A 13,691-nucleotide genomic window follows, 5' to 3' on the forward strand; every position below is an offset into this window, starting at 1 on the left:
TTAGAGTTTTTATCAAAATGGGAGAAAATTGCCAACTATTCACTGGAAAGAAGACTAAAAGGACTAATATCTAGAATATATAAAGAACTAAAATATTAGATATCTCAAATAAAAGAGCCAATCAAAATTGGACAACTGAAAAGAATAGACACTTCTCAGAAGTAAAAATGGTTAATAAATACATGAAAAAATGTTCACCATCTCTGGCCATTACTGGAATGTAAATTAAAACAACATTGACATTCCATCTTACTCCAGGAAGAATGGCCATCATCAAGAAATCAAATCAATAATAAAAATACTGTCGAGGTTGCAGGAAAAAAAGAAATTCCTTTACATGGGTAATGGGAATGTAAACAAGGAAAGTAATTTACCAAGAAAAGATTTCATTTTTAATGATATGTTTTTTAAAAAATAAATTTTTTTCTCCAAGTATACGTTTTCAATATTAATGACCTATTCTAGAACATTGCTCCACTGTCAGATCTAACAGTGCTTATATAAAGAATCACCTGGCTAGATTTTAAATAATTTTATACCTTTTAAATCTCCTAATGGATTTATCAGATGATATTACATAGGTAAAAAAAGGTAAAAGATAACTGATACGTATGCTAATTAAGATACTAATACCAATGCCTCCATATATATAGTAAGACCCAGTCACTTATCACTCTTACACAGTGTAGAGTGAAAAGTTGTTTTACTACACTTGTGCCTTTTCTGTTGGTGTAGTTCAGATATTTACTCAAGTTCTTCTTGTAAAATTATTCTTTTTATCGCATTAGTCAAATTGACCTAATTGCAAACTCAAATTATTTTGAAGTCAAGTTATATATCCTTCCCATTTCTTGCCAGCCAACTAAGGAAATTCATGAAAAATATGTATTCTTTCTGATGTTCTTATAGTAGAAATATTGAACAACTTCAGATCATAGTTTCTTCAAATATAATATACAAATGAACTTGAAATGTTTGCCATTGTATTTCAACCATTTTGACAAATTTCCATCGTAAGAATCTCTGAATCTCTAGAATACTTATCACACTTCTTCATTTTCAAGTCATTACTGGAAAACCCGGTCATACATTATACTAGGTTTAGAGTAAAAAACTTCAATCTACCAAAAGGATTTTAAAAATCAGTTTTACCATTAGTATTCTTTCATCTATATTATGTAAACCTTCTCAATTTTTTTGCTTGAATTCTACACAAAATACTGGTTGTTTATTCACATAATTTTATAAATTTAATGATTGAAAATTAGAAACAACCATCAATTAATATTAAATTTGCTGAGTGTGATTTATTTAGAAAAAGGGGAATCTGAAATAGAACTTTCTGGTATTTCTGGAAGATAAATGAATGAATTCCCAAGTTTTCAACCTTTCTAGATCCTTGTGTAAACCATTAATTGAACCTTAATAAAATAGTGCCAGATCAAATCCATTGATGGTTCTAAAATCAACGTGGAAAACTAAAATAGATTTATACTGTGACATTTCTCATAGCAGCTTTTTGATGTCATGAAGTCAAGGGCTGATTCATGTGTTCCACACAGGTGTGAGACCTATTTTGTGCCAGGCAGTGTCCAAAGTACCTTACAAACAGTAACTCACGGATAACTCAGAACAATTGAATATTTGTGTCATTTATATTTCCATATTAGAGTTGGAGAAACTAAGTCATAGAGTTGAAATAAATGTTCCATGGTAATATAACCAGTAAGTTGTAAAGCCCAGATCCCATTGCTAGTAGAATGGCTTCACAGTCTGCAAATTTAGCCATAAAGTTATGGAGCATCTTATAATGAAATGATAACAAAGAAACTTTTTATATACATGTATAGGGCTCTTTGGTCAAATGAATTTAGTGTGTTATTACTATCAATGTCATTGACTGACATAATCAGAGGGAATTCTGGAGGTACATTCTTAGCTTCCTTATTACTAACAATAGTTGTGAATATACAGTAAACAGCCCACAGCCAAGTATTGTGAAAACATTTCTAGTAGCGTATCTAATGAATTTTGGATGAGTATATGAAATAAAACATTTGAAAAGGCAAATTTTGCAGTGGTTGAAAGGCTTTTGATATTGGTAAATTCTTTTCTTTTTCAAAGAATGGAGGACTAAAACTATAAGTTGGAAGCTGTAATAAATTCCCTGAACACATTTATTACAAAATCTGTACATGACTACCGCATTTTTAATATTTACAGCTACTGACTTGCTGCTTCCTCAAATGTGTTAATAGCTCACTAATATTTACTGAGCATACCCACATTGTTTACAGGGTGCTTCCCACTATGATTCTGGAAAACTGTTAGATAAGGGTTTCAATGTGGTATATTTATATACTTTGTTAATTAATATTCATGTTGCAAGTACAGTAATATGGATCTAAGCTTTAGGTTCATAATTGGTTTTAGCAGCTGCCTCTGCTTTGATATATACAGATGTGTGAACCAAGGCAGTGGGTGAAAAACGTTAAAGTAGTCTTAATTATTAGAACAATTTTGCTTAATTGTTGCTTACTTATGCAATAGGATTATGTAAATGTCATTAAATGTATTGTTAAGATTTACATTTTGTTTTAATGACTCTTGTTTCCTTCTGTTTCCAGACCGGTATATTATAGTTGGCAGCCATCATCATACTGTGTACAGTTATAATGGACAAGAATGGGCCAGCAGTACAGCAATAATCACAGCTTTTATCCAAGCTTTGATGTTGAGAGTTAAGAGGGGATGGAGGCCAGACCGCACCATAGTTTTCTGCGCATGGGGAGGAACAACTCTGGGCAATATTGGCTCATACGAATGGGGAGAGGTAAAATAAATGTTAACCATAAGGCTTTTTTTTTCATTTTTAAAATAAGTGGATGATGTAAAATTTGTAAAGCCAAAGAAAATGATGTGCTTTTCAACCAAGGTTGTAATATCTGCAAATTTGCTGAGATCACTTGTAAAAATGAGGCAGAAGTTGACCTACACCAGAGTGAATTGTGTATGGCCTGGAACTACCCTTATCCTATTGCCACAAGCTCTGCAAACATTAATATCACCCAGTAGATCACTGAATTTTTGTATTTATCCTTAAAGGACAGCTTGATACCCACTGGAAAAGAAAGGATTAGTTGATACAAATCATTACATTAAATATACTTTCTAGGAGTTATCTGGAATTAGGAAATAATCTCCTATGCTGCCTATTAACTTCAGCATTATGTATTTTCTTTATGATGTGGAGATTAGATTCAGACAGAGCTCACCTTCTTTCTTCTCTTTCTTCTCTGCATCTCCCCTTCCTTCCTACCTCCTCATTCCTCCCTACTTACCTCCCTACTTACCTAATTACCTCAGGAAGCATTAATGAAATAGATCTTGCAGTGAGGCACATTTAGAACAAAACTGAATTATTTAAGTTTCAAATGCTTCTAGTATGTCTGTAAACCCGAGATACCACTTTTTAATGTAATATAGCAACTGATAATTGGGTTGATGTTGCATTAACAATAGTGGAAATATAATAAAACTCCTAGATATTGTATTGACTTTTATGATTTTTGTGATAAAAAGGAGATTCAATGGATATATATGAGCCAAATAAATCTACACAATTTAAACTAGGAAACCATTTGATTTCCTTATTTATTCAATATCTTAGCTTTCAGTGGAAAATGTTCCATCTAATAGGAAATTCTCTTGCTACATTTTTTTTTATTTAAGCCTCAAAAAAAAGGTATCTACTGAATATCAAAGAAAGTATCAGAAATTATAGAAAGAAAATAGAGAGTGTTTTTTACTTTAGCTTGAGGGAAAGAAAAGCTGTAATGGTGAGAAAAATTTTACAGTGTAAAGTTCAGCAAGATTCACGAGCTGCAAATTGGAATGTTTTTCTATGTGCAAATCAGTGATATGGATGTTCCATACTTGAAAGAATTATTTCAAATGAAGAAATTTCATTGCTTTAAGAACCATTCTTAACTGGCAAATTTTTAGGTAAGATGGAAAATACACCAGCTCAACTGCCCTGTCAAACTTTTATTCCAAATTATTTACTTTTACAATTAGAGAAGAAATTTATGAGCAACTTAGGAAATTTGAGATTTGGACTGTTTTAAATAATTCAGAAACAATAGAGGTGTTGCAAATTTCTTGGAAGTAAGAAAATGTGTCAAAAAAGAAAATATCTTGAGTCTTCAAACTCAAAAGATTTCGCTAATCTTCTAGATAACTAATGATTTTCACAATTATGTTAATTCTGAATTGATATGCATATGCCTAAATTATATTTTAAAAATAGCCTTGTCTAACATTATTATTTCCTAACTTAAATATTCTGAGTCCAAGTACTGAGAGAATTATTTTGCAGAAAGTTCTTGGGTTTATTTGCATATCAAGCTTGCTAACCTGTAAATTGAACCCATGTGAACTTCCATGTATGTGAGCAATTATTGTTTTCAATTGAATGCATAATTTTTGGTCAATAAAATATAATATTTTTTGCTGGTACTGGAGATTGAACCCAGGGGCTTCTACTGCAGAGCTAAAACTCTAGCCCTTTTTATTTATTTATTTTTATTTTGAGAAAGGGTCTCCCTAAAGTGTACAGATTGGGTGCAAACTTGAAACCCTCCTGCTTCAGCCTCTACAGTAGATGGGATTACAGCTGTGTGCCATCATGCCCAATTTATAAAGTCATTTTTAAGTTTTACTGAAGCTGTTGCACTTTTTGGTAATGTTTTATTTTCTCAATCATTTGACATGAAATACACAAGTATTACAGTGTGGAAGTCCATGTGGGATGTTTGTTAGAATTGTTTGTTCTATTTAAATGTGTCCAGACCACTCTCTTTGAATATTTACATATGTATGTATATTTGGTAACTAATTATATATTTAGTCACCTTCTGGTTTTTTACATGACAGATGGATAGAAGCAAATAAATGATGAAAACAGGGAACAATCTACAGATTTTATTATTGACTGATAAAGTGTATTTTTATAATTTACTATATATCAGGAAACTTCTTCAGTACAGCTCATAAACTGATTTCCTACCTGTCCAGTTGAAGAAAATCTAGAGAACTGTTACTTGTTCTGTTCTACTTATTCTTATCCAATTTTTTCCTTTTGAGAATGAAACTTTTTTTTTAATGCTGAAACCAATTTAAGATCTAAATATGTTCTCTGGTGAAGGTGAGGGAGGAAAGCCCTATTGACATGATATTTACCCTATTTAATTTTGCTGACATAGAAACCCCTGGGAACACAGTGTTGTAGTTAAGAGGATTATGTGATGTTGGTCAATAAACTTAAAAATGGGATTTAAAGTGATAGAATTATTGAGGAATTGACTCAATACTAAAATTGCTCCTTCAGGAAAATCGTAACGTTTTATTAAATAGTTTTTTTTTTCAAAGTAACACTTCATCTGTGAAGAATCTTTATTTTTTTACAGACCATTTTAGAAATAATACGGATTTTAGAGTAAAATAAATTGGAGTTCAGATCTTTTCTACCATAAAACATGTGATTTTAGGCTAGATTAACTTCTCTAATACTGGATTCCTGAAACAGTGATCTTCTCAGGAGAATTACATGAGCTACTATGTAGACAGTGTCTATGTGGTTGTGCAAATAGATTCTTTTTCATAACATTTAAGTAGCAATAAATAATTTTGAACTTTATCATTGCTAAATTTGTACAGTTTAAATGTATTTTTATATTCATTTAAAATAATTATTAGTTTCAAATAATTGTCTATTTACCTCTCTTAAGAAGTGTAAACTGGATTTTCGACATAAAATAGAAATAAGATTATTGATTTGCTACAGATACAAATCTTTATAGTCTTTAACCTCAGCGTTCTATAAGAAGAAAGATACTTTCCCAACATGTGGCATAAGTTTTAGGATTATATAGAATGTCCAAATAGTAACAGTCATTAAATATGTGCATAAGGAAAGTAGGAAAATAATAGAAGGGCCCTACAGTGATACCTGATTTGTAGGATCAGGGGTCTTTGATTTTTTTCAGAGCTAGGGTCAGCAGACAGTGGAAAACTATATTACTGAATCATTTTATGCCATTAATGTACATGAAATGCATCTAGGTTTGTGTTTTGTGTTTTGTTTTATTTTGTGGTACCTGTTATAGAACCCATGACCTCAGGTATGCTAGGCAGGTCTTTTACCACTGGGCTAAAATGCCAGTTTGCATCAGGTTTCCTTCTAAAGTAACAACATTGGTAGGGTCACAATTGTATTTTGCTTAATTTATCTCAGAAAAATGAGTGACTTCTTTCAAACGCTAGCTCAGTGCTTCAAAGGAAAAGACTCATTTTATTAATCACTAAAGTAATTTCATCCATGTCTGTTCCCTAATTAAAAATTAAGTACGATTACTGAAGCAAACATTGATTCTGGATTCTGTAGTTCAGCCCTATGCTATGTTAAGGTTTCAGGATCATTTTTTCTTAAAATCTGTCTTTTGTAAGAATCATGCTTTAATATATTTTATTATTTGTTCCATCTAAATCCTCACTATCTTCATTTGAAATCCTCTTTTATGTCTGGGTTTCTCTATTAAGTGGTGTGGACTTGCTTCTTTAAAAAGTTCTTATGCAATGAAATAATTTTAAATACAAAGTGTTTTATTATTCAGCATATTAACAAGGTAGAGAATCTGTTATTTGTGCTTACGCTAAAGATAGATCCCTTTTTATTTTTTGGATTTCAGGATTTCAAGAAGATTCTCCAAAAAAATGTTGTGGCTTATGTGAGTCTCCACAGTCCCGTAAGGGGCAACTCGAGCCTACACCCTGTGGCATCCCCATCTCTTCAGCAACTGGTAGTAGAGGTAAGATGAATTGTTTTTGTGGAAAGCGATTATTCCTTTTGTCCATAACTTTGTATTTCTTAATCTTTTCATTTCTTTGAGAGCACGCATAATTGGTCAACAAGTGTTTCAAAGAATTAGTGGGGCCAGGGATTTAGCTCAGTGGCATTGTGCCTCCCTCCAATCGCAGGGTCCTGAGTTCTATCCCCGGCACGGAAGGAAAAAAAAAAAAAAAGGAAAAAGAATTACCTATTCCTTTTTTTTTCTTTTATCAATATCCCTTAAACTAATTTGTTCTGTTTTTGGAATTTTCCACCTGCTATTCGTTTATGGTTATATTTATGAGAAGTTATGAATTATACTATTATACAAAATGTAAGTAAAACTGTAATTTCTAAAAATTGAATTCATCTCTCACTCAACTCTACAATTTGACATTTTGTGATAAATGTGGTTACTTATGTATCTCTTCCCCGAGGTTCATGTTTCGAGTAAATTTGAGGTCTATTTTATCTTTTCAACTACATTGGAAGCCCCTGAGGACAAGAGTATAATATCAAGCAAATTTAACATTCCTTGAAAATGGCATGTGGAAAAGTATGGAACAGGAAAGCATGTGTTTTTCAATAAGTAACTTGAAAAAAATGTCATTTTTGATATCTTACAAGAGTTATTTTAATCACTTCTCACATATTTTAAAGAATTTAGCGGAACATTTTCTTGCTAATTAGTACAGTTCATACTCTTATTTCTACATTCTTTGTATGACTTTCACCACAAGCAAAGTGCTATGTGCTATTTCTCCTATGAAAAGAGTTCTCTCACCCCTGGGGAGCAGTTTCCTCCCAGCCCCCATGTTTGTCAGTGAGTACTAGAAATGACCTTTCAGATGCACTCAGGGTTTCCAGTGAATATCACAGAAACTGACCTAAAGAGAGATAAAGAATGGTGAATTAGCCGTAATTCTCGATTGAAATGTAATGCAAACTAATATTTTATGACTTAGAAAGTATTTTCTAGTTTAATAGCTTTCATTGACATTTCCTTATGTAGTACAATAAAGAAGACAATATGAAAGATGACGTAGATAAATCTGTGCATTTAAGATCAGCCAAATCCCAATAGATACACCTTAAATTGTATCTGGCTCTGTAAGTTAATTTCCCCTGATCTGTGCACTGCTTTAAATTCACTTACTTTTACCTGACTGAAAAAAAAACCAAAAGAAAAAATCAGCTCATTATGTCTCCCCTGGGAAGTTGGGATATTTCTGAATAAGTGGGTGATCAGGAAGAAGAAGAGCTCAAGCCTCTAGAAATTGAGAGAATTGGTTTCAATATGAATCAACTCTTTCTGGTATATTATAATATTTTTATTTTGAGAATCTTGCTAGATATGTAATTATTGAAATTTATGGGTAAATAAAAATAGCAACCTATTTCAGTGTTTGTTTTTTGAGACAGGGTCTCACAATGTTGCTTTGTAGTTCAGCCTGGCCTTGAACTCACAATGTACCCCAGGCTGGTCTCAAATCCACAGTGATCCTCCTACCTCAGCCTCCCCAGTGCTGGGATTATAGTCACGTGCCACAATGCCCAGCTAGCAAAAAATTAAAGTGTATCAAATCTAAACAATATCATTTTGAGAATATAGTATTACTTAAACTATCTTTCTACATCTTATAATTTTACACAACTTGTAATAGAGAATGATAAGATTCTTTAGTATATAAATTTCCTTATGTGGCTCCAAAAATGTAACTCACTTGTGAGTACTTGCTTAGCATGTGCAAGGCCATGGTTTCATCCCCAGAATCACAAACAAAACTATGTGAAAGCACAGCATGATTTCTCCATAATGAATATTGGCATGAAAAGATGTACCTTCTCATTTGTTTGTGACATGAGCCTTTTTATCATATAAGTGAAAATATTTACACCCTAACCTTAAATCCAAAATTGAAGCAAAAACTATACTGAAGGAAAATGTCTTTTAGTTGAGATGTTGGTTTGTATATGTTCATTCCATAGAATAATTTTGAAAGGTAGGAATATTAGAAGTTCAGAGGAAAATGTATCATTATGTACTTTATAAAGATGAGTATCACATATTTAGGTATATTAAATATTATAGAACAAATGTGTATGATAATGAAAGCTATATTTTCATATAAAATGTAATGTTTTCTTTAAAATATATTAACTGAAAATACAAAAAGAACTGAAGGAAATAAAAATATTTTTGTAACGTATATTTTAATTAATACTAGTAGCATTTAAAAGAAATGTTTTAAATGTTTCTTCAAAAATGAATATTTTTTTGCATTTTGAAATTCATTGATTGATATTGGGTTGTTTAGAACTTTTAGTTCTTCATTCACCTTTGGTAATTAATACGAATCTAGTAATCTGTCCATTTCTTCTGTGTTTTCCATCTTATTGGCGTATAGGTTTTTTTTTTTTTTTTGCTTAAATTCTTTTACTGGTACATTTTAGGTATACAATACGTTTACATTTATCATTGAGTGCTTGGACCTGTACATGATGTATCTTGGTTCTTATTTTTTCCCCATTACCTGTGTACCCTTCACCCCTCCACCCTTCCCTATTTACATACTTCGTTTCCATTTTTTTTCCTTTTCTCATAATTTTTCCTTTCCATTCTTTCCTTTTCCAATCTCCTCCCACCACCCCTATCCCTTGGGATCTTTTCCTATTTCAAAATATTTCAAGTATCAATTATTAATTATTAACCTTTTAATCCTTATTAGCACTCTCATTTTCTCACACTACAGAAACTATTTGGTATTTACACATGTGTGTCTTATATATTTCACTTAAGAGTATGGCCTCAATATGCATCCATTTAGCTATAAATGACTCCAGTTTCTTATTCTTTATGGCTGAGTAGTACTCCATTTTATTAAAAAACGACATCTTCTTTATCCAGTTCTCAGCTGATGGGGCACTTGGGCTATTTCCAAGCTGTAGCTATTACAAACTGTGCCGCAATAAACATGGGTACACATATGTCTCTGTGGTATTATTCTTTTAATTCTTTTGGGAAAATACCTAGCAGGGGAATAGCTGGGTCAAATGGGACCTACAGCTCTAGTTCTTTGAGTTATCTCCACACTGATTTCCACAGTGGTTGCACCAGTCTGCACTCCCACCAACAAAGGAGAAGGGTGCCTTTCTCTCCACACCCCCACCAGCATTTGTTATTGGTTAATTTCTTGATATGAGCCACTCTTTCTGGGGTGAGGTGGAATCTCAGTGTTGTTTTCATCGCATCTCTCAAATGACCAGTGATGTTGAACATTTTTTCATATATTTATTTGCTGCTTTTACTTCTTTGTCTGAGAAATATCTGTTCATTTCAGATGCCCATTTTTGAACTGGGTCTTCAAATTTAGGGGGTCTGATTTTTTTCAGTTCTTTATATATCCTAGATAGTAGCCCTTTGTCTGAGTTACAGCTGCTAAATTTTTTTTCCCACATTGTAGGTTGTCTGTTAGCTCTGTTGGTGGTTTCTCTTGAAGTGCAGAAGCTTTTTAATAAGATGAAATCTCAGTTGTTGATTCTTTCTGCTAGTTCCCGTGCTACTGAGGTTTTGTTCTTAAAGTCTATTCCTATGCCAATATCTTCAAGAGTTCTACCTAACTTATCTTCTAGCAAGTTTAGTGTTTCTGTCTTAATATTTAGATCTTTAATCCACTTAGATCTTAGTTTAGTGCATGGTAATAGATATGGGTCTAGTTTTAATCTCTGACAGATTGAAATCCAGTTTTTCCAACACCATTTCTTAAATAGGCTATCTTTCCTCCAATGAGGGTGGTTGGCTCCTTTGTCAAAGACGAGGTGGCTGAGTATGCCTGAAGTTATTTCTGCATCTTCTAATCTATTCCACTGATACTCAGGTCTGTTTCTTTGCTAGTACCATGCTGTTTTTAATCACAGTAGCTTTGTAGTAGAGCTTCAAGTTAGGTATTGTGATACCCTCAGCCATGTCTCTGTTACCCAGAATTGCTTTTGCTATTCTAGGTCTCTTCTGATTCCAAATGAATTTTTGGATTGTTTTCTCTAGCTCTGTGAAGTATATTGTTGGAATTTCAATTGGCATTGCATTAAAACTATATAGCAGTTTGGAAGTATGTCCATTTTCATCATATTGATTCTTCCTACCCAGGAACAAGGGACATCTTTCCATTTGTTTATATCCTCCTCGATCTCCTTTTTCAGGGTGCTGTAGTTTTCAGTGTAGAGGTTTTTTGGTTCCTTTGTGAGATTGAGTCCTAGATATTTCATTTTCTTTGATGCTATTGTAAAAGGAATTGTTTCTGTAATTTCTCTCTCAGTGAGTCTGCTATTTGTGTATAAGAAGACTATTGTTTTTTTCAGTGTTGACCTTATATCCAGCTACTCTACTGAATCTGTCAATTAAGTCTAGAAGTCTTTTGGCGAGGTTTTTTTGGGTCTTCTATGGAAAGTATCATATCATCAGCAAATAGTGACAGTTTAACTTCTTCCTTTCCTATCTTTATTTCTTTTATTTCTTTCTCTTTTCTAATTGCTGTAGCTAATATTTCCAGAAATTTATTGAACAGGAGTGGTGATAATGGGCAACCTTGTCTTGCTCCTGATTTTAGTGTGAAAGTTTTCACTTTTTGACCATTTAGTATGATGTTAGCTGTTGGTTTTTCATAGATAGCCTTAATCAGGTTGAAATAAAGACCTTCTATTCCAATTTTCTGTAGCGTTTTTATCATGAATGGGTGTTGGATTTTGTCGAATGCCTTTTCTGCATCTATTGAGATGATCATATGGTTTTTGTCCTTTACTCTGTTAATATAGTGTATTACATTTACTGATTTACGAATGTTGAACCATCCTTGCATCCCTGGGGTAAATCCAACTTGGTCACGGTGTATGATCTTCTTGATGACCCTCTGTATTCTGTTTGCCAGTATCTTGTTGAGGATTTTTGCGTCTATGTTCATTAGGGAGATTGGCCTGTGGTTCTCTTTTTGGGTTGGGTCTTTCCCTGGCTTTGGAATCAAAGTCACACTTGCCACCAGGAATGAGTTTGGAAGCCTTGCTTCCCTTTCAATTTCCTTGATGAGTTTAAAGAGTAATGGTGTTAGTTCTTCTTTAAATATCTTGTAGAATTCAGCAGTGAAGCCATCAGGACCTGGGCTTTTCTTTGTTGGTAAATTTTTTATTACATTTTCAGTTTCACTCATTGTAATTGGGGTGTTTAGAATTTCTATATCTTTTTCATTTAGCTTTGGCAATTCATATGTATCTAGGATTCTGTCCATTTCTTCTGTGTTTTCCATTTTTTTAGAGTACAGGTTCTCTAAGTAGGTATTGATGATACTCTGGATTTCTGCTGGTTCAGTTGTGACTTCCCCTTTTTCATTCTTAATTGCATGGATTTAAGTCTTTTCTTTCCTTTTAGAATTGTTTGGAGTGCTGGTTTGGTGCTCATGAAATTTCTCAAGTGTTCTTTGTCATGGAAGTATCTAATTTCCCCATCAATTTTGAAAGATAATTTTGCAGGATACAACAGTCTAGGTTTCTAAGTTATCTTCTTTTAGGGCTTGAAATACTTCACCCCAGTCTCTCCTTGATTTGAGAGTTTGTGTTGAGAAGTCTGCCCTGATTCTGATCAGTTTTCCTTTATAGGTGATTTGTTTCTTTTCTCTAACTTCCTGTAGGATTTTGTTCTTCTGTTGGGTTTCTGGTATCTTGACTATTATATGTAGATTTTTTTTTTTTTTTTTGATCATGGCTACTTGGAGTTCCATATGCCTCACTTCTCTGTATGTACAATTCTCCACCTCTGTCTGGGAAGTTTTCTACTATTACTTCTGTGAAGAGTTTTTTTTATGTCAATTGTACTTTCTTCTGTTTTTTTCGTGGACTTCTATGAGTCTTATGTTATTCTTCTTTGCATCATCTAGCAGTTGCTGAATTGATTTCTCATGATCCCTTACTATTTTTAAGAAATTTCTGTTTTCATGGTCCTTCACCACAATCCTGTCTTCTATATCTGATATTCTGCCTTCAGATTCTTAGTCTACTCTGCATGATTTCAATGGAGTGTTTAATCTCCTGAATATCTGTTTGAATCTGTTTCATGGATTCCATTTCTTTCTTATGTTGGGCCATCATGGTTCCCATTTCTTTCTCATGCTGGCCATTGATGGCTTCCAGCATGTTTCTGAGCTCATCTATTTTTTTATCTGTTTCTGTTCTAGAGCCTCTAATCATGTCTTTCACTCTGCTCACCATGTCTGTAGTTATCTGGGAGATTATTTCTGCTTTGAATTTTTCTAGAGCCTCATTCATCTGTTTTGTTACTTCCTGTGTTATCAGTTCAGGGTGTCCAGGTGGTTGATTATCAGACTTTTGCACCTCATTTCTCCCAGAAATTGCCTTTTGTGGGGTGGAAGTCTGGGTTGTGACTTGCTTAAATGTCTTCTCACTTTTATTTTTGTTACTGTCCTTGGTTTACTTCCTGGGTTGATATTTTGAAGTTGTTTTTTGTAAGTATCTTTGTTGATATATTTAAAACCCTTATGGAATGATTGCTTCTTAGAGGTGTCTTCCAGATATAACTTGTCTTAAGGGTTTTGAGTCTCTAATGACTCTGAGGCTATCTCATTTTCATTATACCAGGAAGGAAAACTGTTTAGATAAACCACAACACCTTAGCCCAAATCATACAATCAGCAACATCATAGCATCAAATACCTCTTAGAGAATGACAATTTGTGGTAATTATTAATCTATCACCTTTAAATAATAAAGGGCCTCCTTCAAGGTGTGTCTCTGCTGT

General features: G+C 33.1%; 1 protein-coding gene across 11 annotated transcripts in view; it reads left to right on the forward strand.

Moving 5' to 3' along the window:
• Positions 1–13,691, forward strand: part of Naaladl2 (N-acetylated alpha-linked acidic dipeptidase like 2) — an 891,856-nt gene that overhangs the window by 556,572 nt on the left and 321,593 nt on the right. For all 11 annotated transcript variants that reach the window (XM_087186985.1, XM_087186986.1, XM_087186979.1 and 8 more), the window contains 2 exons: positions 2,628–2,833; positions 6,750–6,869. In XM_087186985.1, coding sequence (XP_087043111.1) covers positions 2,628–2,833; positions 6,750–6,869 — 326 coding nt within the window. The remainder of the gene's footprint in view (positions 1–2,627; positions 2,834–6,749; positions 6,870–13,691) is intronic.

Source organism: Heterocephalus glaber, unplaced genomic scaffold, assembly GCF_053883595.1.
Source record: "Heterocephalus glaber isolate CG9 unplaced genomic scaffold, H.glaber_assembly_v1.0 deba00001504, whole genome shotgun sequence".
In the NCBI taxonomy this organism is placed as follows: Eukaryota; Metazoa; Chordata; class Mammalia; order Rodentia; family Bathyergidae; genus Heterocephalus; species Heterocephalus glaber.